This window comes from Tachysurus fulvidraco, chromosome 17, assembly GCF_022655615.1.
Source record: "Tachysurus fulvidraco isolate hzauxx_2018 chromosome 17, HZAU_PFXX_2.0, whole genome shotgun sequence".
Lineage (NCBI taxonomy): Eukaryota > Metazoa > Chordata > Actinopteri > Siluriformes > Bagridae > Tachysurus > Tachysurus fulvidraco.
Genome location: NC_062534.1, coordinates 17871223 through 17893228, shown reverse-complemented (window position 1 = coordinate 17893228; position 22006 = coordinate 17871223). Strand labels below are relative to the sequence as shown.

The 22006-nt window shown below is 41.1% G+C and overlaps 1 protein-coding gene across 2 annotated transcripts in view; it reads left to right on the top strand.

Moving 5' to 3' along the window:
* Window positions 1-22006, top strand: part of ppargc1b (peroxisome proliferator-activated receptor gamma, coactivator 1 beta) — a 34958-nt gene that overhangs the window by 5793 nt on the left and 7159 nt on the right. For both annotated transcript variants that reach the window (XM_027135566.2, XM_027135564.2), the window contains exons 2-3: window positions 20160-20345; window positions 21018-21224. In XM_027135566.2, the coding sequence (XP_026991367.2) occupies window positions 20160-20345; window positions 21018-21224 (393 nt within the window). The remainder of the gene's footprint in view (window positions 1-20159; window positions 20346-21017; window positions 21225-22006) is intronic.

The following is a 22006-nucleotide window of genomic DNA, read 5'->3' as shown; positions in this document are numbered from 1 at the left end:
TGCCAAGGACCCTGCACACAGTTGACCTCAGGTTCAACCTGGTCATGTGCCATATAATATAAAATATTGCACTTCATGATGGATCATAAACATTCGCCAAAGATTGGATCAGATTTCCGTCACCAAAAAAATTATCTTCAGATATCTCGGATATCCCCAAAACAACAAAAAAAAAACATTTCTTTAATGCATGTGTGTTTGCATTTTTCCAATTTTCGTCTAATGACATATTAGCAAAGACTCACATAGCCGAGGGAAAAGGGTCATACCCACAGGAATGTCAGAAAAATGAGTTGGCAGATAAACATGTTGCTGGGGGCTACAGGGATTTAGTAAACGCTGCTCCTTGGTTTATGGAAACTGGCAGCATTCACGAGGGTGCAGGCTGCTACTCATGCCTCTGCGAAACTTTCCATTCAGACCGTCGAGAGCAAGGGAAGGCCAAGGCGAGATGACTGGCTCCTCCCAAAGCAACAGAGCGGTAGCGGTTCTTGATATGGTGTTCTGCTTGAAGGAAAATTACTGAAAGTGTGCAAGTCTTTAAGAGGGGCTGTCTGTCACGTGTAGTTGAGTGAACAACTGATTTGCTGGGCATTTTGCCAACACCTACAAAAAAAAACAAAAACCTGTACAATTTCATTATCTTTATTGACGCAACCTGGCAGAACAGTGAGTCTCCAGCAGATCAGATGTAGGTGAACACATTTCCCTCTTCTTCTTGTATGCCTGTGACCTACTTCACCACTGAACTTTCAGCTTGGCAGGCTCAGCTAGAACTACAATCACCACGGCTCTGCAGTTTGTCACTTACTTAGCCGGTACGGACTGGCTTTACTCAAGCCCATTACAAGCTCAGTTAGGAGGATAGTGTCTTGTGCTGTATTCACACAATCAAGTGACCGGTTACTTATTTCACTCCGATATATGTTTTAGTTCCAATTAAAAACACCAGATAAAAAAGAATAGCCTACAACTTCATATAGGATTTATTCGCATCTCTATTGTTTAGTATGTATTTTTAACATTGAATAATGTGTTCCATACTAAGCCTTTGTGGCAGTCTGTACCAGTTATGTAGGCTACGTACAGCAGGATTGGTCCGAGGATTTGTTTTGAGCTCGTTGTTCGGATTGGTTGCTTAAATAATAAACATAGACAATAAAATAAACATAGAAAATGAATGATTACTAGTCCCTTTGACGCTTAAAAGAGTTATCATGTATTTACTCATAACTTTTTGCAAGCATTCAGGAGTATATAATCTCAAAGCGATACAGGGCCAGAGAATCTCATTCAAGATTACATGTTATTGTAGTGAAATTACATGAAATATCGTTTCTCTGCTCATGTCCTTTAACGCGGAGTTTCATCATCAGTTTGAAGATTGAGAAAAGAAGCCGTTAACGTGCCCTTTACTAGTAGGGACTTGTAAATTATGCGGATGTGGGAGTCAGAATAGGTGTGTTTCCCATTCAGGAATTTTAGACAGTTTATCATTTCAGTTGTTACAGACAAATGATTCTCAAATGATGTAATACGTTACGTTTTCTTCAGCCTTGTCGTTCCTCCGTGTGTTTATTTTCCCCCTTGTCTAAAGTTTCGAATCTGCAGTCGTTTTTAATTCATCCGTTCTAAAAGTCTTCCCATGTATTCTCTCAGTACACCTTGTGCTGTTCACAGAGAGCCTATGCATGACCCTATTTCCAGCCCCACTAGGACTTTGAAAAAGACCGAGCAATCTCATTGGGTCACATTAGCATTTTCACTGCATAAATTTAAATATTTAGCTTTTGCAGATGATCACACAAAATGCATCACACATTCAGCCTTGCCAGAGTCTGATTCTTTTTTTTTTTAATAACACAAAGCTGGCACGTGCTTTGCTCTTGGCATTTCTAAAATCTTGGTCATTCAGACCTTATCTTGCGGAGGGTGGAGGTGTAAGGGATGCGTCTCCTAAGGCACACACCCTTATGAGAAAGACAAACATTGGTGCAGGTTTCAGAGAGATCCAACCTGGCCGTGATTGCTTATTGATTTCTTTGGACGTACTTCTTCTGGGGTTCTTTTGCAGGAGAAAAAAAAACACATTTATACCTTGATATACTTCCTTGACAGTTTTCTGAGAATTAGTTTTGGGTTTTCGTTACTGTTTGTATTTCTTAAAATGAATGTTTGAGCCCTCTTGTGCTATAGTAACAGCTACTAAAATGTATAACAGCAACATCTTCAGTCATGTGACCTAATGAGGAACGCATAATGTTAAACACCCTAATGGGGAATGGAAGTCACGCTTATGTTAATGCCCTTTAAATCTGCCAGCATGGTGGGATACGAGAGGCCAGTCACATGCTGTTGAAAGTCTTGCCAAGTAGTGTTATGGTGTAAACCCCACCTCCTCAGAACTAGGACAAAGAGATGTTCTTTCATGTGGAGTACATGGCTTTGTTTTAGAGGTGCCACCACAGAACCATTGATTTTAAGTTGGACCATAGAGTGGAGAAAGGCTCTCTGGGGCGTCCCTTGCTAAAGACTCATTAAGATGGAAGAAGCACACTAGAGTGTTTGTGTCTTGCCAGGAACTCAAGGTTGGCACAAAAGCCAAATAAAGAGCGTATTGTTGAAACCTGCAGAATACGTTTTGGAGAATGTTCTGGAGTGCTCTGTAGTGTGTCTCTACAGAATAGCTTATCTCTTAGACAATAGGTCAGACATTACCGGTAACACAGATGACAGCTTCCTGCATTTATTCACCAAAACTCAAGGAACTGAAGGAAATGGATTCCAGACACAAAGCTATTGTACAGTTGAGTAAAAACAATGGCCTGATCTCCATAACTCAAGGTCTTTACACCGTGTCCTTTACACATAGCTAGATAGACAGGAAATGGCTGTGAGAGGGGAAAAATCAGAGTGTACTGAATGACTAAGCCATCGTGTTCTCCAATAGCTTGTTACATGCACAAATGGATCCTTCATCTCCTGGCAAACACCCACTAATTCACACTGACAGGAGCCCTATAGGTGTAAACTCCTACTCTTTTCTCAAAATACCCCCCTGACTGCTTGTATAGAAACATACATTATATATATATTACATTATAATAGAGATTTGAGTGAGCTGCTAGTTATTTGTTCTGTATGTACCAGTCATGTATAAGTTGGTAAGTAACTATATATTATTTACTTGAATACAGCATTTGTGGAATGCAAGGAACTGATCATGAAGGGTGCCCGAGGTAGCCATTAGTGGAATGGCTTGGCTGTTGGTGCCAGAGGAGTTACTTTACCCCCTGTAGACGTTCCTGTCTGCTATGAACAGGAGCTGCCTAGAATAGAGGTTACGTCCAGACGACAGCCAGTGACACAGAGACCTCCAGCTGGGTTTGCTAATCTGCTGATGACTGGGGTGAGAAAGGACAGAGATGGATTACCTGCCATCCCCTTTCCACTCTCTTGTGCCTGGCACAAAGTCCCAAAGGACTTTCACAACTTTGTGCAACTGCCCTTATCTCTGAACTGGTACATATTAAAAAAAAAAAAAAACAGCATAGTTGTACATTGCCCAAGTATACACATGAAATCCTTTCCAAGGAAAGAAGATTACAGGAAAATATTGCAGTGTGACGTTTCTGGCTTTTGGGTCACTTGGTTTCTGACAGTCGCACACACTGGTCACTTGATTGGCCATGCACGTGGTCCACTCCCACTGCAGATCACGTCTTGTGTACAAGACACCAACAGTGTGTATAGACCCATCAGGTGACTCTGGAGGTGGTGGCGTCTCAGAGTAGAGATGCAAGGTCACTTGTGTGATGGCGTGGTCACGCTTTACAGCCTTGGGTTATTTACTGCGGCCAGAAAACCACCTTTGGCTTGAGGCAGCTGGATCCACTTCTAACCTGACTGTTTGAGATTTACTGCAGAACAACTGGACGTGAAGCAGTTTTTACTTTTTTTTTTCTTTTTTTTTTTATGGTTACAGGGAGTGAAGATGGATAGAGCCCAAACAGTAGCAGGCATTATGTATTTATCTCAGGGTCAGTTAAAGTGAAGGCCAGGAATTATTTTTTGTAGTAGGGGTTTAACGCGGCCTAAACCAGAATGATTTCTCTTTCATTTAAATGAACCCTACAACTAGGCCTCTGGAGAAAATCTGGTTCTATTTCCCAAAAGATTCGCAGTCATGCGACTTGTTTCACACAGGATCCCTCTCTCCGTTTACTCAATCACATGCCCTCGGAATAACATGCCTCCTATTTGTAACCGTATTTCTCTCTTTCAGACCATCTGTCCCACCTCGATACTCTATCAGTTTCCATCACTACTGAAATCAGTAGTATAGAAAAAGGAGCCATTTGTACAGGACATCCTCGATTACCGAAGCCAAGACTGATCAGGATGAATAAATGTTTCATACCCTTTTTAGCTTTGTGGATCATAAGAAGATTATAATTTACATAGATTTGGTTTCGTGATGCGAAGACGTAACCCGGCGTGATTGAATTTGAACGTGGCAGGTATCAGGCGGACAAACGCAAATTGTTAGTTTATTTATTTATTTTGTGGGGAACTCAAAGGAACACGCCCCTTTGATCTGACAGCTGTGAAGTTCAAAGTAGCCCTGCTTGTTCAGAGGAGCACATGTGCTCGTCTTGATCTGTATCAGTAGTATCAGATAGGTAGCAGCTGCAATCATGCGATACGCTGCTTATCGTCCGTGCTGTATTTTGTCGCGTACAGACCGACAAACTTTGGTAGGAAGCGTACGTCTTTTCTTCAAGTTCTTATGGAGAGAAAGTTTGTCCCAATTCTCTCTTTGTTTCCGTTCCGCTCGGTCCAGCTTCTATTCCAAATATGGCTTTGCTTGTGTGTGAAGCGAGCGGTCACGTGCAGCACGACTACACATACATTTGTGTCGTGGTTCTCATAGCTGCCGCTGCTTTGCCGGATTATTCTGCTGTGTAAACAAGTGTGTTCTTCTCATCACTTTTCCTAGTGTGAGAGCAGACTTTTTTTTTTTTTTTGAAGATGAAGAAGAAGCAGATCCTTCTTTACTTTCCTAGCTTTAATTTTCTCTGTGAAAGAAACATTATATTATCATAGCATTATACAATTTATAATATATATATATTATTGTTATATTATTGTTAAGATTTCTACTCTTGCAGCTTGTGCTCTATTCTTTCCTTTAGTCAAGTTGTGGGAGTTAGTGATGCTGTTTCTGTCTCCTGAGAGGATTTTGATATAATGGAGGCCAAGTTAGGTAAACAGTAGCGTAATTCCTAATGGACTTATGCCCTAAGCTATGGATATCTCCTGAAATTTGGTTAATCTTCCTTTACAACTGCCCATTAGTGACGTTAAAGTGTATACGTAAAGTAAAACAACTCTCTTTTGAACATCCTATTCCCCAGTCCTAAATTTAATAACTTGTTTTCTTTTAAAATCAAATTTTTTAACATAAACGTTAGCGATGTCAAATCTTTAATAAAAGTACATTTATCCGCTGATGTTGCTGTATGTCCTTGAGCCAGCTGAGTCAGTTTGTTCTGTTCTCCACCCCCGGTGTGTTCGGTGTTCTATGCACATCACTCTACATCTCTGTAATGAAAAGAGCCCAAATGTCATCCAGTTTGCAGAGAAAATGAGCGAACGCTGCCTTGATGGCTGTCTGAAGCTGGCAGATTGTCTCTCTGCATCCCTGCTCCTCCCTTATCGGTCATCCCAGACACCACAGGTGGGGAAACATCGTAGCCTGGGAGTGGAATGTCATGCCTGTAAGTCAGTCACACTACAGCGGTGTAAATCTCCAGCGGATGTATTTACATGTTGACCGAGCTTCCAAACGCCATGTGGTTGAGATAGACCGATGTGGGAGGTGTGGGCTGTGATGTGATGTGGTGTTGGTGCTAGGCAGCTGATGATTTAGCAGGGATTGGATGATGAGTGCGGCAAGTGGGCGAGGTGAGTGATGTGTCACAAAGGTAGCCCTGGCTCTACTGTCAGCCTCTCAAGGACATCTCTGTACTGATTGGATTGGCTGAAACCCAGACAGACACTGGCCATTGGCTAAGGGTTAGTCTGAGATGCTGTGTGATGTTCATGCGATGCATAATCCAGGGCTATTTTGCGTCTGTGGCATTTAAATTCTATTTGGCTAGCACTTCACCGCAAGACCGCCGTCGACATGCTATACAGGGGATTACGTGACAAGGCAAGGGTAACACGCATGTAATCGTTTCCCACACAAAAACTGTGAAACTGCATAATTATGAGACTGAAGTCTTAGTTCTCGGAGAATAAAATGTTAGTAATTACAGCTCTCATCTAATAAGCACTGACTTGAGACCCTGGGATCCCCAAAACGGCAGTTACAGATGGGAGGGATTAGTCACGCAGACTGTCGTCGTGTGACTGACAGGGCTTGTGGTGGATGGTGGGTGATGGGTGAAGGTAGTGGGTTAGGGCTTAGGCAGAGTTATGGCTCCTGCCTGTCAGAAGAGCTAAGCAGACCTACACAATCATAAAAACGAAGTACTCAGGAAGAGGGTGCGGCATTTTCCAGGAGTCCTCTGTCCCCAAACATGGCTTAGAATTTGAAACCTCAGGCATTTCACATTTACTCCTGTTTGTGTCCGGATAGTCATGGATAGTAAGTGTATGTGTATGAGGGTGTTTTTAGTATAAGGGGTTTGTTTGTGTGCTCTGCTCCATTGTTATTAGTGATGCATTTACAGATAAAGATGAGCCTTATTAGGAATGTTTGTGAGAGCACTGAAGCTCATGCATCGCAAAAATAATGGCCTTTGTTTCCGGCTGTGTTGATCTGAAATCGTGTTGGCAGGTCCAAAAAGTCCTCTGATAAATTGATGAATAATTGACAGTACTTAATAATTTTACTGCACTCTATGCTCTTCCAAGTGCACACTCTCTGTAAGGAAATCCACACCCTCGTAAAAAAAAAAAAAAAAAAAAAAGTGGTAATACTTTTAAGGCTATTATGTAACTTTAGTAAGTGTCGGTTACATTTTAATGTTCATGATGCTTACCTTTCAATAAAAGAAAATAAGATATAGGTACATATTCGGTTGCTACTGTCCACTCAGTGTCCAATGGAATAATTTAAAGGTGTACTACATGAAATTAACAATAAGAAGTTAACCATTTTACCTGAGGGTGTAGCATCCAAAAATGCTACATTATTTAAGTTTTTGTGTTTGTTCTAGATGTTTCTCAACAAGAAAAATATGCTACTTGGCTGCATCACTTTTTGCGATCTAGTTATGAATGGAAAGCAGTAAAATGGCCCTGGAGAGGTAAGAAGAGCGAGCCACTTGCCTCAGGGTCTGGAAGAGCACTTCAGCTAATTAATTGCCTCAGTAAAGAAATGATAATTGTGCTGGGGAAGGAGGGGTGATGAGGTGCCATAGTGGCCACACAGAGCAAAGAATTAAATTGGACCCTTTTAATATTGTGAATCATAACAAGCTGTTCGATATACATGTTGTCATTAGAGATATGCACGATGAAACTTACAGTCAGGTGAGACGCTTATGTATTTCCTGGTGTTTATTGGTGAACGTTCCCTGTCCATGTCAGTGTTTCTATTGAAATGCTGTGTAAATGGAAATCTACACTTACTCGTTATCACAGATTGACTGAAGCATCATAACCTCCAAAGCCTCATCTATAGGTTTCTCATTTGGAGAATCTAGGCCGTGAGAAGTACAAGGGCCCCTGTGGGACGAGAGCCACTTTCGTAGCATTTCATTTAAATCCCAGAAGACGTCTCTCCGCACAGGACGCGCATTTCTGCCTGGCCTTCCAGTGGCATCGTCAGTGTCTTTGTGTCCTGGCGTGGTGCACTTAATGCCTTGTGCATTTGAGCAGATTTTTTTTTTTTTGCAGGATGAGATGTGCACAAGGTCTGATTTTCTGCAGTTGGGCGTGAGGGATCCTGAGGAAATAGCTGCCTGTTGAACAAGAGCGTTTTGGTGGGAAGATTGCAGCAGGCGTCTTAGGGGTGCTGAGAAAGGAGGAGTGAAGCAGTGAGCTGTGACAAAACAAACATGATGCACCTTCCAATAGTGCTCAGCAGAACAGCACAGAGGAGAAAGCTTTAACTAAACAAAACTCTTAATAAGGACATGTCTTGTCTCATAGGGAAGTGAAATTGTGCTGTGTTGCCTGTCTCTTGCTATCTTGCTATTCACACCTTTTACTTGCTTTCTCACAAGTCCTGTCACGTGGAAATGGCTTGCCGGAGGACATCCGTTTTCAGCAATTACATCAAGTAAAATTGTGTAGCATTTTTAACAACAGACATTATCACAAAGCAAGTTTACCAAAATTTGAATGTAGAGTTAGATTTAGATTACTAATTATCAAGCCTGAGGCAACCGTGGAAAGGGGGGGAAAAATCCCTGAGGCAACATGAGGAACAAAACTGGAGAAGAACCAGACTCTGGATAGTAGAATTTAAAATCATTACTCTTCCACAGCTGTATACTATAAAGTTAAACAGATTGAAGTGTGTTGAGTGGGTGTTTAGTATGAACATGAGTCTTTATGATTATAGCAGCAATACAGCTTTACAGGTGAGATTATTGTTAGACTTTAGGATGTTTAACCTATGCACCTTATGATCCTTAAGGCTTCTTCATCCCTAAGTTGTGCTGTAAATGTTGTGAACTAATAAAAAAAAAAAGCGCACCAGGAGTAATGAACTCCAAACCCAAGAACATATAAATCGTCTTTATTGACTTCAAGTTTCTTAGTGATCCCTCATAGACACACTAGCACTGGTTTCTTTGTGTTTGTGCGCCTTTATTATCGCTTGTGATCTTGATTGGCTGTACAGCTGTAATTATGTTACACTCACTTGCCCTCACTTATAATCTTTATTGACTGACATTGTAAATCTGTCATTTGGCTTGCTGTGGGGTTTCAGTTTCTCAGCAACGTGCAGAAGCTTTACTATCTCGGCGTGCATAAAACCTCGTTGAAAAGCCATCGGACAATGATCGAGACATGATGGTTTAGCAAATTGAGGGTGTGTCGAAAGGAGTATTTAGTTACATTTAACATCACACAGCACAGCCAAGCCATCCAATTTGAAAGGCTGCTAAGGAAGCTCAAAGCCCACAATCAAAGGCAATTACAAGTTGTTTCTTTCTTTTCTTTACCTTTCCTATTATTTACTTTTATTGGTGTTGGAGTCACATAAACAAGTCGTTCCTGCATTTTTTTGCTTGGCTCATCAGACACAAGCTTATTAAACTAGTCAGAGAACAACTCTGCAGGGGAGAGCGAAGCTAATGATTCACACAGCATCTAATTAAATCTCTCCTACCGATGAAGGGAAGACAGAAGATGTTGTTATGTGACCAGGATGCATCACGGACACTGAGAGATGCTGCGCTGTAACCTTTCATCCTTGATGTTTACTGTGAAAGTGGATGGAAAAACATGGCAACAGGCTGATATTAGAAACGCGCGTAGGATTATATTATATCAAACGAGCTCTAAGCTTCAGAGCGGATTGGATTTCTGGACATGTGTCTGTTAAGTAATGTTACCGAATGACATCTGTAATGATTAACATGAGATTAAACAATCTCCATATGAATGGCAGAGATTATACAAATTATGAAACAAAAGTTGAAACAAAAAAAAAAATAGCAGGAAATAAAAAAACTTCCATTTAGTCACAGTTCATTTCTATATTACAGGTATCATGAAAGCTAAAAATAGCAATGACGAAGTTGATTTAATGTAGTATTTTGTTCCAGACTTTTTAATTTCATTTATTTTATTTGATTGGAATTCCTATATTTTATTATGTTTTATCCTATGTTTTTCTCTCCATTTTCACAGCCACTAGAAGCATTGCTCCCCTGATGAATCCTTTTGCTTGGATTTTGTTGTATGAAACTCAGCCAAATAGCTTTAACCACAGCTTTGTCTTAGTATCTCAGGTTTGAGTTTGGCAAAAGTATCAGCACAGTAAGATCACTGTTAAATGCTAGAGCAGCTTAGAACACTCTGATACCCGTTAATATAATCCCAAGTTTACGATGCTAGTAGGAAACATACACTGCCCTGTTTAGTTAGCACCTGCTTGTAGGTAGTAAGAGCTGAAAGAGCATGTATGCATAATTTTGAACCCTTGCAGCCGTTGCCCTGTTGGACCGTTCTGTATTATTAATGGCTCCTACTAGAGGATGATATAACGTTCATTTGATCCCAGCCAAGATGGACTTAAAAATGTAGCTGAGTGGATTGGGGCTGTTGAGGGCAGGAACTGCTTCTCCAGTGTGTCAATTGATCTCAGGGCCTTGCAGGGAGATTTGGGGAGTCCTGTTACCCAGTATGTCCTGTTCTAGTGTCCCACGTGGTGCTCATGATATTTGCACCAAAAAGGAATGACCTTTCATGGAGGAGGAGCCGTGCTGAGATTTACCCTGCAGGTAGTCCCTGGTTGTGGGACACACATCCGATCTTCACCCACGCACACAGAGGAAGCGGTATGGGTGGCAGAGCTGTGCTGCAGTCTGGTAACTCAGTGCTGCACAGTGATTTCTCAAGCTATTCATATTAATTAACACTAATGTCATCGCATTTGTCTTGCTGAAATACATTTGAGACTTATTATTATAGCGTTACAGGAGCGGGAAACGCGACTGTTCCTGACAAAATAATCATAACCATACATCAGCAACAATCAAATAACTGAAGATGACAAACTCACAATGCAGGCCTAAATACAGCTAGAAATACAGCGGTCCATGTAGGGAATTAATTACCATTTGTCAGAAAGAGAAATTCAATAGCATAGTAGGGCTCAGAGGCTATAAAACCATCTGATCGGTCTCCGCTAACGGCACTGCTAAGCAAGTACAATACTTTGAATTTTGAGCGGGGGGGGGGGGGGGGGGGGGGGGGTGCATACTGTGTCAGTATCCATCATCTATTACAGCCCTGGTACATATGACAGATGCACACACATCATAGCACTGCCTGCTGCTGCCTCGCTCTGAGAGATGTTTGGCATATCTTTTAATTGACTAAGAACTCTCATGGAATAGTTTATCAGCCTCTGTTGGGTTGGAATGCAGAATGTTTATTTTTGCTTGTCTTGCTTGTTTTAGATGGAAAATAGGCCCTTTTATCCTAGCAAGGCATAGATGGGAGGCAGAAAGTAATATTCACGTGGGCTAATTTCATGTAATGCTGCTACTCTGTCTTGAGTTTCCGTTCCGTTCAGCTATCTGGGTCTGACTTTTTGCTCAGCACATGGTCTAAGCTGCTGCAATGTCCTTGACACAACACCCTGGGTAGACAGTAAGAAGAAATCTTTCCTGCTTTAATGACTCCTAATGACCTTAACCTAATGACCTTAATTAACATATCCTGACAGATTCATTACAAACCAAACACCGGTTGTTGTGCCTGCTAACCTTCTCCCAAAGTGACAAATGCTCGCCGTGATGTCAGCATCACTGCCATTCTTAACCGGGTAAGTTCTCTTAAAATAACTCTGCACTTAGAATGGGGTCCAAGGCAACACTATTCTAACCTAATTATTATTAGAGTAGGTTGCAAACAGGCCACAAAAGCAGCTGGAAAATGTGAGCATATAAAGGCCAGGTTACATTTTATTTTGGTTGACCCTGCAGTTACACTTTCCACTCCCATGGCTTGAAGATAGGGCCTAGCAGATTGCACAGCCTTCTGTTTGAGCATCAGGAATTCAGGGTGAATCATCCCCATGCTTCAGAGCGCATCCTGAAAGCCAAACACGTCCTGTGGAATAATCACGATTTTCCGACTCAGGCTTCAGTTGAACTTAGTATTACAATGTTCTCCCATTCATTCTTAACCTGGATAAACCTTAATAACGATCAGGTTTCTATACGGCTTGGATGGGTGTTAAGATTTATGGGTAAAGCTGGAGATGAAGACAAAAAGGTTACGAAGGACTTGGGTTTCATTATCGAATGCATGCGCGGAAAGTGGAGATATACCTTTTACGTTAGCATTGGCAAGGGTTCAAGTGATCTCGTGTGTTAGAGACATTGCATCCTTTCATAAAGCTGTGAAGTAGTCAAATCTTTGCACCTCTATCAGTCTTCCTCCGTTCATCTGATTCAGTTACATGAATGAATATAAAATGAATATTTTAGCATTTGTACTACTAAATGTCTCCTATAGTAAACCGCTGCCGTTTAGCTGTGCATGTGAGCCGAACAGCTGTGTCTGTGCGGCGTCCTTTCAACCTTTCTCGAAGCAAAGGTCAGTACAGCACTTCAGTCAATTCTTGGGTTTCAAAACAAACCCCCTTCTCTCAGTATGGCCCTAAAATAGAGACGGGAATATAGCGTGCCTTGATTCCTTGGCAGCTGTTAGCAAACGAAAGAGCAACTTGTGATGGTGTCTGTGGCACTCTGCAAGGCTGTGTTTGTTCTGCCAAAATTTTACCCTTGCAGACAGACTTTTAATTGAAGTGCCTTTTTTAACTGAATTGCAACGTTTAACATGATTGTAACGAAGCACCGATGTTCAGTTACCATCTTTTTAGGTTATTTCTCAGACATTCCTCTAAGGGACAGCTGCATTCAAAGAGAAGCTTTTTTCCATATTTAGACAGAGTTTTATGTTCCTGGCCAGATTTTCAGACTCAAGTGAAGATAATAGATGTGCATAGCTAACCTTATTATGTGCAAAGGGTTTTAAATACTGAAATCAGTATTCAAATGTTTGTTTGGTTGCATCATGGGAAGAGGGAAGGGTGATTTGCACCCTTTCAATTTATCAGAGAACAGATGAGATTACTTAGTGGGTAGAAGTGCTGCTCGGAAAAAGAAAAGAAAAAGCACTGGGTTGAGCTTCAAAACCTTATTTTTTTTCTCTGTAGATTTGATATTTGAATAAATAAATCCTCTATTGTCAAACACATTGCTGAGTGGAACCCAACAGAATCTAGTTGGTGTCTAGTTTATTGAATATCTATACAATTTTACAGATACATGAATACCAAGTTAGTCCAAATGCTTTGTAATATTTATTGTGCAATCCATGAGATTGATGAGAAGGAGTGGCCGAATATGACCCATGGTCGTGCCATTGACTCTTCCTAAGGTTGTAGTCTATGTTGTGAAATGAATACTTGGAAAGAATGTGTGACCTACTGAGCTCTCTGAAGGTAAGAACAAATTTTGGAGCCTTGACTGACCCCTTGTGGTGTCCTTTGAAGAAAGAAGCGATTTTTCATATTGCTGTGAACCCACATAACTTGAGCCTGGGGTCCCACAGTACACTGCTCTCAAGATAAACGTATAGCATGGTGTCGGCTGTGGTCACTTTGTCCTAGGCCACCTCCAAATATTATGGATCTGAGGGTTGAGCATACAATGAAGCCCACATCCAAGAACATTGCGCATTCAGAGTGTGTTATAATCCCAGCTCACAGAAGAATGGTTACTCTAAAAGAACAAACTTTAATAACTCTGCCTGCTGTCCTGTTCGAGGAATGCTGCCTACAAAAGCGGTTTGATTTAATTACCACAGTCCATGTTGTCTAAGAGCGAGGGCACCGACGGATGCTGACTCCAGCATATGAATTAGTCCGATCTGGGCTGGTGCCATCTTCCTTGGCTATCGTGACTCAGGTTCCTCTTGCACACATCCAACGGCTATATTGTGGCTTAATATACACCCAGCTCCCTCCCTGACCTTTTATTTCTTCTCTATAACTTCAAACCGAATAGCAGAACTGCCCAGATGACATATAATGAGAACTACTGTACTAACACAAAATGACTTTTAATCTTGTTCATAACATTTGCGGTGTCAATTTAAAGTGGAGTGACCGAGGCATTGTTCTTAGGCTTCTGGAGTTTCCTAAGAGACTGTAGCTTTGTGACAGCCTAGAAATAGTACTTGTATTGTCCTGAAACACCCCCACTCTCCTTAGCAATAGTCGTGACTGCAGCAGGTACAATTACCTCAGCTTCTCCTAGGTGCCACATGCCCACAGTGGTGTTAATTTGAGCTTGGGCTGCAGCTCTACTGCCAGACTCACAAAATTGTTCAAGGAGCATGAGACATACAGAGGCCTGCTAACGGTCATACACAAGGATCTGAAACCCGAGAAGGGCTACTCATTGCACACCCGTGAAAATGATCTGGCTTGGAGAGCTTAGGAGTGTTGACAACCCTTTGGATCTCCTGCTGATCTTTTCTCTCCTATATCTTTGAGTAACATACAGGCTTGGATCAGGAGTCTTATTTTTGTGTCCTTGCCAGACAAGCTTATGTTTCTGCTGTCCACGAGTTCCTTAAATTGTGTGAGGCTGTTTTAATTATTTGCTTATTTAAACACTGATAAGATTTCTCTTAATGTTGACAAGTTATACTGGAATGACATGACATCATTTTTGGCTACAGGTTCAGACATTTACAGTAGTCCATTGATGCAAACTGTTCAGTAATAGAATCTGCCCTGTTATGTAAATGTAACTTGGGGTGTATTTCACAGCAGAGCATTATTTTTACTCACAGCTCAGCGGCAGTCAACAAGAATGGCATTTTTACTGTAATTGGTTCCCAGAAATAAGTAAAAGCCCAATCTTTTTTTGTGGTACTTCCTCTTTCATCTCATTAGCTGGAATGTCTAGCTTGCTCTTTTGCTGCTTCCATCAGTAGATTTGCCCTGTGGAAGACACTGACAGGCTAAGACACACTACCGCTTAGACGTGATGAGAATCAAGTCCTTGCAGAACATGAGAAGAATTATTCATTAATAACAGTTTTCTGGCATGTCCTTCCTTTATTCTTCTGATAGTTTTGGCAGGTAATTATTAGCTTTAACCCATTTCCCAATGATCCTCCCTTAGCGTAAATGCATACCACATTGAATGAGTTCTGTCTGAGCGACGGGCTTGGCAGTGTCCAAAATAAAAAAGGCTATGTTAAATAAGCCTATATTCATTAGATTTGATGGGTATCTCCAGGGAAATTTCAGATTACCCATTCCCTCTGGGAATTTTCCCCTACAATTATCTATTCTATTTTTCTGGTAACCTTATGGGTTGATCCTTTCTCTAATACATTGCTGATAACCTTTTCATCTTCTATAAACCTTAAATTATGGTTCAAATTGAGTTCAGCCCTAAAAAACAGTTAGGTGTTGTCAATATATCAATGATGGTACATCAGTGTAAAAGAAATAAAAAAAAAAAACCTTCTGGCTCTGAGGCATCGGTAGCACTGGCCTGAGTAACAGATGGAAACTAGGGTCTCTAATCTTAATCTTCCTAGAACTGTGGTCATGGTGTCCAGACAAACCTCCATATGGTGCTACAGCATAGTATTTCAAGTATTACTTTCTCAGTTAAAGTAAGTAGACTAGAGTATATCCAGGAGAGCTAAACAGATTTTCACAAAACTCAAGCACCAAGGTGAAAAAGACGTTAGGTGATCCGTCTTCACTGGATTTGTCTCTAGACTTTAAATGTCAGAACATGCTGGGAATCCCTGCAGTAACATAATAAATGATATTCTACAACAACCTTACAGGATTCTAAAAGTTTGTCCTGCGAACAAACATGGTCAAAAAACTTTTGAAAAACTTTTTTTTTTAAATTACCTTTTTTTCTCTCTGTAATTTGACAAAATAGTTTCAGTCAAATACTGTGCAATAAGGACATGCCTACGACATGTGACAGGAAGGATTTAGTGACTGCATTTGTGTAGATTAGAGAAGAGCTTTAGAAATGGAGAATGGAATAAAACTAAGCCAATTTGGAACACTTCCAGTTCTTGGCTAAGGTTGGCTCTGATTTCCACCAGAAAAACCACTGCCTTATATCTGTTCAGTGTTTTAGCAGTGATCGTTAGAGTTATTGGGTTGGGGATTCTCTTCTAATTTGGGAATTTAAAACTCATGAATAAGGATATTGTCACTTACTATTTTACCTCATTTTCTTACCAGCCCATTTTCTGTTTTTTTTTTTTTCGTGTCCATTTCCCCCCCTCATGAATTGGCAGCAGTGTATTTTTTTTTTTTTTCTTTTCTAAGAACTTTATCCAGTTCACCATGATCCCATTACTGTCCTGGTGTGTTTAAGGGCACTAGGACTCTGACATTTTCCATCTTAACTCCACCACCTGCTGGGTTCAGATGTTGTGTTAATGGAAAAGTTTTGTTAGGAAATGTACTACTTTGTATCTACTAATGTTTATCAAGGTCCATTTAAGTCCAGTAGGAAATGGTACAAATATGGTCTAATATAAGCCCCAGTAAGATTTTAGTTTTTCTGAGAATGGATTTTTAAAGAATTACTGATTGCGGAGGCTGAATATTTTAAAATAAATACATTTTGCCAGCTCGCAGCTATGGAATTGAGTCTTGTATCAATCATATGTCCACATGCAACAGGGAGGATGATGTCTTTTCCACTGTACATTGCTGCCCCAGATTTTTCTTTAACTGCCCTACTTCTATCTGTCTAGAGTTAATTTTGACTTTCTCCACGACTGCAGTAGAAAGCATGTCTTAAATCTACCTGAGAACAGCACATTTAATCGGTGCTTAAAGCAGGTAATGGGATGTGCCACCTATTTTAAAAGGTTCATCCAACAAAATTAAATTAGTCAGTTAGTCTGTCACATGCTAATATCTCCCTCGGATCTAACAAAAAGTTGTAAATATCTTCCTGCCCAGTCTCCAGGCTTTGGAAGAGCTGTATGTGAGGGAATCCATTTAGTAGTAGCGTCAGGCTCTGTCTAGGAGTGTGCTGAAGGATTATGTGGTTGTGGGTGGTGTGTGAGTGTGTCTGTGTTTGATAGAGCAAGCGAAGGCCAGGAGAAGCACTCAGTCCTGGCCCATCTGCATTTGGCATCAGCACTGTTTAATGCCTGGCCCGTCACAAGCAGCTTGTGTAAGCCAGTCATAAGACCAAGGATAACAGCTATATATAACGTACCTTGGATAGCTGCATGCTGAAAGGGAACAGGCCACCTAGATAAGAGCCTATTAGCCTGTGGGTGAAGGAGAAGGGTGAATAGGTCCCAATTTTACTCCTCAAATCAAGACATACTTAGGCCTTTTATTTACAATGCAGTGAAGAGACATTCAGTAGGCTAGCACATACCGCTTGTATACGGACAATGTGAAAGCATATAAAGTAATCGCATCAGAATCGAAACAGTAGTATCAGTACTATCTACTTTTACATCAGATGAGTTATGAAATAACTTGGAAAAGACTGTTCGTGTATGCATTAGGTGTATGCATGAGTTCATTAAACCATCTGCCTTATTTAGAAACATCACCACAACATTTTAGTTCTGGATTCAATCATTCAAAAGTAGTAAATCCCATACGCATGCGTCTTACACGTTGTGTCTTCACCCAAGCATTGTTAATGCTTAACACACTTCATATGAGTGTGTGATGTGTCCGTGTGTGTCTGCTGTACACACCACACTTTCCGCCTTATAGCGTGCTAACCATAACTGTTAATGTTTAAAAGTCTGTTTCATGAAGAGTGAAACTTTTTGAATTATTACATCAGGCAATGTAGCAAGAACAGGCTAGTCAGCTAGTCAGTCACCTATAGGTCTGACCAATGGAAAAGCTAAATAGATATACTTTTAAATCCTTTATACTTTCGTCATTTAAATTCTTGCTAAAGTTTCTATGTTTGTTACATGCCTCAGTTTATCAGCAGTAATTCAGGAACATTCAGAGTCCTGATATTGTTCTCTGGCTGTCCAATGACCTTGTCACATGCCAGCTGCCCCGCAATCCCCTCCAGTGGCCTGACCATGTATGGCTGGGTGCAAAACTCATCGGTCACACACTTTGCTCCGCATGACCGTATGTAAGGGACAATCGAGCACTCATGAGGGTGAAGGTGATCAGGAATGATTTTTTTTATTTATTTATTTATTTTTTATCTTGATGCCCTTTGATAAGGACTTGTTTAATGTACAGAAACCGAAGCCCTCACGTCATAGTATGAGTTAATGTTCTTTAAAGTGTAAATGCTGCTGATAAAATAAATAGATGCAATTTTCTGAATAGATGTCAGAAAATTCATGATTCTTTACTTTAAAGAGGTACAGCAAGGACTCAAGGACAAGATGGCACAAAAAGGCAAGAAGCAGTGTTTAATGAAAATTATATTAATTATGCAACCATGCAACCCCCCCCCCCTATATATATATATATCCAAATGTGAAGGTTCAGTGCGTTCACCAAGGTGTGTAGGTTATGCTCATAATGATATGAATTATGCATCTACGTTATTTGAATTGTAATAAGCTCAAAATGGAATCACTGGTGTGTATGAAGATATTTAGGTTACTGAGGTGAGAAATAGTTGGTCTATTGGTCTCTTAGTGTATCAGTAAGGGGGCAAAATGGGAGGGAACCTAGAGTTGCCGTAAATAAGTTCAGTCTTAGTATGTGAGTCACACCTCAGTGGCTTTCTCTCCCATGACCAGTTCCAGCTTTACACCATTAAGTGCTGATGTATTTTATATGTTCAGCGTGTCCTTGCGTGCTGCAGTGTATGCAGAAATATGTGTGTGTTGCTATGTGTGTGCTGTCCCAGCTCAGTGACCTTAACCCGCCATCACCAAGGAGGTTTTTATTGATTGATAGCAAGGCTCTCCATAACATAGAGAGAAGGAAGGAGAGCGGGAGAATCGAGGAAAAGCGGAAGGAAGGACCAAATATAAGGTTAAAAAAAAAAAAGACAAAGACATGTGGATATGTGAGACGGCAAGCATATGTTGAGATTGATTAGCTGCGGTCGCTCGGCCACTCCTGAGTGCTGAGGATGGGGCGAGCTGTAGGAGGAGGAGAAGAGCAAGATGACTCAGGGGCACGTGAGAAGGATGTGAGGAGAGTGCTAAAAAGAGCAGCAGCAGCAACCGCAGCAGGGTCTCTGCGTGTGCATGAAGCCTCTGGAATCAGGATGAACACCTGCATTAGTGCCATAAATGCTCACAATGATTTAGCCAACCTGTGCTACCACAACTCTTCCCAATCTCCAGAAGTACTAGGACAGCAGGCCCATATTTCTCATTATTAACATTAATTACAGTCACCCAAGCCGTAAAACTATAGATGCTACGTATAATCTCGAAATATCACTAGCCACCACAGCTCATTGCAATGGTCTCATTGTCTGGATCAATCAGCACCGCGCTCAGTAGCACTCACGGCTGACAGATTACGATAAGACGGTAAATTCCTGAAATAGGACTTTTAATCAGTAGCCTGTGAGATTGTAAGACATTCTTTGGTAATAATTTCATATTATACGTCATTCGATGTTGCTGCTGACGTTTTACGGACACTAAAAAAAGCTCAGACCTTGTATACACTTGAGCAGGCCTAGTTTAGTGAATCGCATGCAAACGGATCGGCGCCGTAGTCGGCTTTGTGAAACAGAGATGGGTGTGTGTAGTGGAAGATCTCATCAAGAATGCATTTGAGAGGCTGTGTAGAATATTCATGATTTGACCTCTGTGAAAGTAAAGTGTGTCTAGGTTATCTGCCTCAGCATGGACAACAGCAAGAGCTTGAGTTATTAAAGCGAAGACCTCATTGCACATTTGCACACATCAAGAGGAACTATAAGGGTTTTTTTATTTTGTCGCACCCCCTTGGGGTTTAAAGCACTTCCCTTCTCACAGTACTTAGTCTCTTGTGTGCAAACACATACTCTCAGTGTAGAACACACACACTTTCTGCATTTCTCTGTCCCACACGTGTTGTCATTTGATTACTGAAATTCATACACAAACACCTAATTTTAGTTTGAATTCTTGGTTCGTTATTGGTTTTGAAGTTTTGCTGATTGTGAAGGTTGACTTATATATAATACACTGTGCTCATCATACCTACCGGATATCCGTAGCTCGAGGCAATGTGATAGAGTTGCCTGACCACAGGCCTGCGTATTGATCCCCCAAGAAGGAAGTGTATTATTAGATATGATCTTTAGGGGAAATGTCTCTTTTATGTGTTAGCCTGTCAGTCTGTAACTTTAAAGTCTCTCTCTCTCTTTCTCTCACTTTCTCTTTCTCCATCTCTGTCTCTCTCTCTGTCTCTCTCTCTCTCTCTCTCTCTCTCTCAGTATGGGGAGGAAGAGGTGTGCTCAGATCACCTGGACACCGATTTCCCTGACTTCGACCTCTCTCAGCTGGACGCCAGTGACTTTGACTCAGTGAACTGCCTCAGCGAGCTCCACTGGTGCAATGACCACTCAGACAGCTCCCCTGCCTCCATACAGTACAGCGTTGGGGATGCAGAGCTCTTCGAGGTCAGACCATACATTCTTCTATCCTCGAGCCAACAGTGTTGAGCTCTGTTCTAATTGGGTTTAATGTGGCTAATATGACAACAAAAAAACCCAGTGGTTTGGCAATTCATCACAATTTGGAAGTTTGTCAAGAACAAGGAGATCAAGTCCAAACTTGGACTTGTTTGTGTCAACAGTGATTGATCATAAAGAGTTGTATCTAGTGCTAATTCACTCGTTGCGTCATGTAATTTTGGACTGGGATTGATTTTTAGCCACTGAGAACTGTTCTATTTCAGGTGCCAGGGAAGCCATTGATCAGTACGTCAAGTTCATTTAACCTTCAGGTGGAACCAAATTTTGTGAGATAGCACTGCAGCTCCACATGTTATAAGAGTATGGTTACATGGGCTAAGGATACAGTAGAAATCAAAATGTATTAGATGTACACAAAAGGTTAAATGAAAGAGGATTCATTTTTTTTGTAGAGCTTTATTATGAGGCTTGGGGTCACCTAAACCTTGGATCGATCTTTGCACTGTAATCAGATAGCTACACTGTTCCCAGGGCAGAATGAGAATGTGCAGATATACCACTGTCTGGTCTTTCAGCTAGAGGTCATCACCTGTCTTATCCCCCTCTCTGTCTCTCTGCTCTCTCTCTCTGTCTCTCCCTCTCTCTTCTCTCCAATAGACAGAAGAGGATAATGCAGCGCTGCTTGCCGCTCTCACAGACAGCCTGGATGGCATTGTGGAGGACGGCGTTGGGGAGCTATCTGTGTTCCCCTCGCTGGGTGGAGACCCTGTGGAGGAAGAGGAGGAGGAGGAGGAAGACGAGCTCCTTTTGGAAAGTGAGCCTGTCCAAGGCTCGCTGAGCCCAGAGACAGAAGACCCGTCTCTAGTAAGAACCCTTCCTTCCTGTTTAAGGTGGATTTGGATGGGCCTCTGACTACCCCACAGCATGGGTATGATAGGCAAAACAGGTCTGAATTTTTCTCATTTTGGGCTTTTCAATTCTCTTTAGCAACCACACTAATAAGAATCCTTTTCACAGGCGGGGAGTTGGAGCACAACACAAACAATTCCTTTAGCATTCAGGCTCTTTCTCTGATTGTTTCTCTTTTTTTGTCCATTTGCCTTATTTTCTTTCATCGTTTTCTTCTGCTTGTTCACTTCCATTCTGCAGTTTTCACACCTCTTTATGAGAGGCTCTACAAATCTCAGATGGAAAACAAAACAAATCAAAAAAAAAAAAAAAAACCCCAAAAAAACAAGATGTTCTCCTTTCTCCTGCTCCCTGTAGTCTATTACTGCCTGTTTGTTTGCTTAGAGTGCATAAAGAAACCAGCTCTCTGGACACATTTTTTGTTTTATTCCATTGATGCTTTTAAATCAGCATGATGTGACACTCGGATGAGCAATTTGAACACATTTCTTTTCATTCTGTTTAAATAAATTATGGGTTACGGGGTTATATTTGTTAGAGGCAATGTATCTAAAAATGCAGGCCCAAATTCAAGCCTTAATAAAAGGACTAAAAGATCACATTGTTGAAGGTTTTAAAGGTCTTACTGTTAGCTCCGGGAAAGCACGTAACTGAAAGCCTGCTACATTTGCTTTTGTTTAGGCTTGAAAGAAATCGGGACTAAATTACAGAATGGTAAACAACCTTAAGCAGTAGAT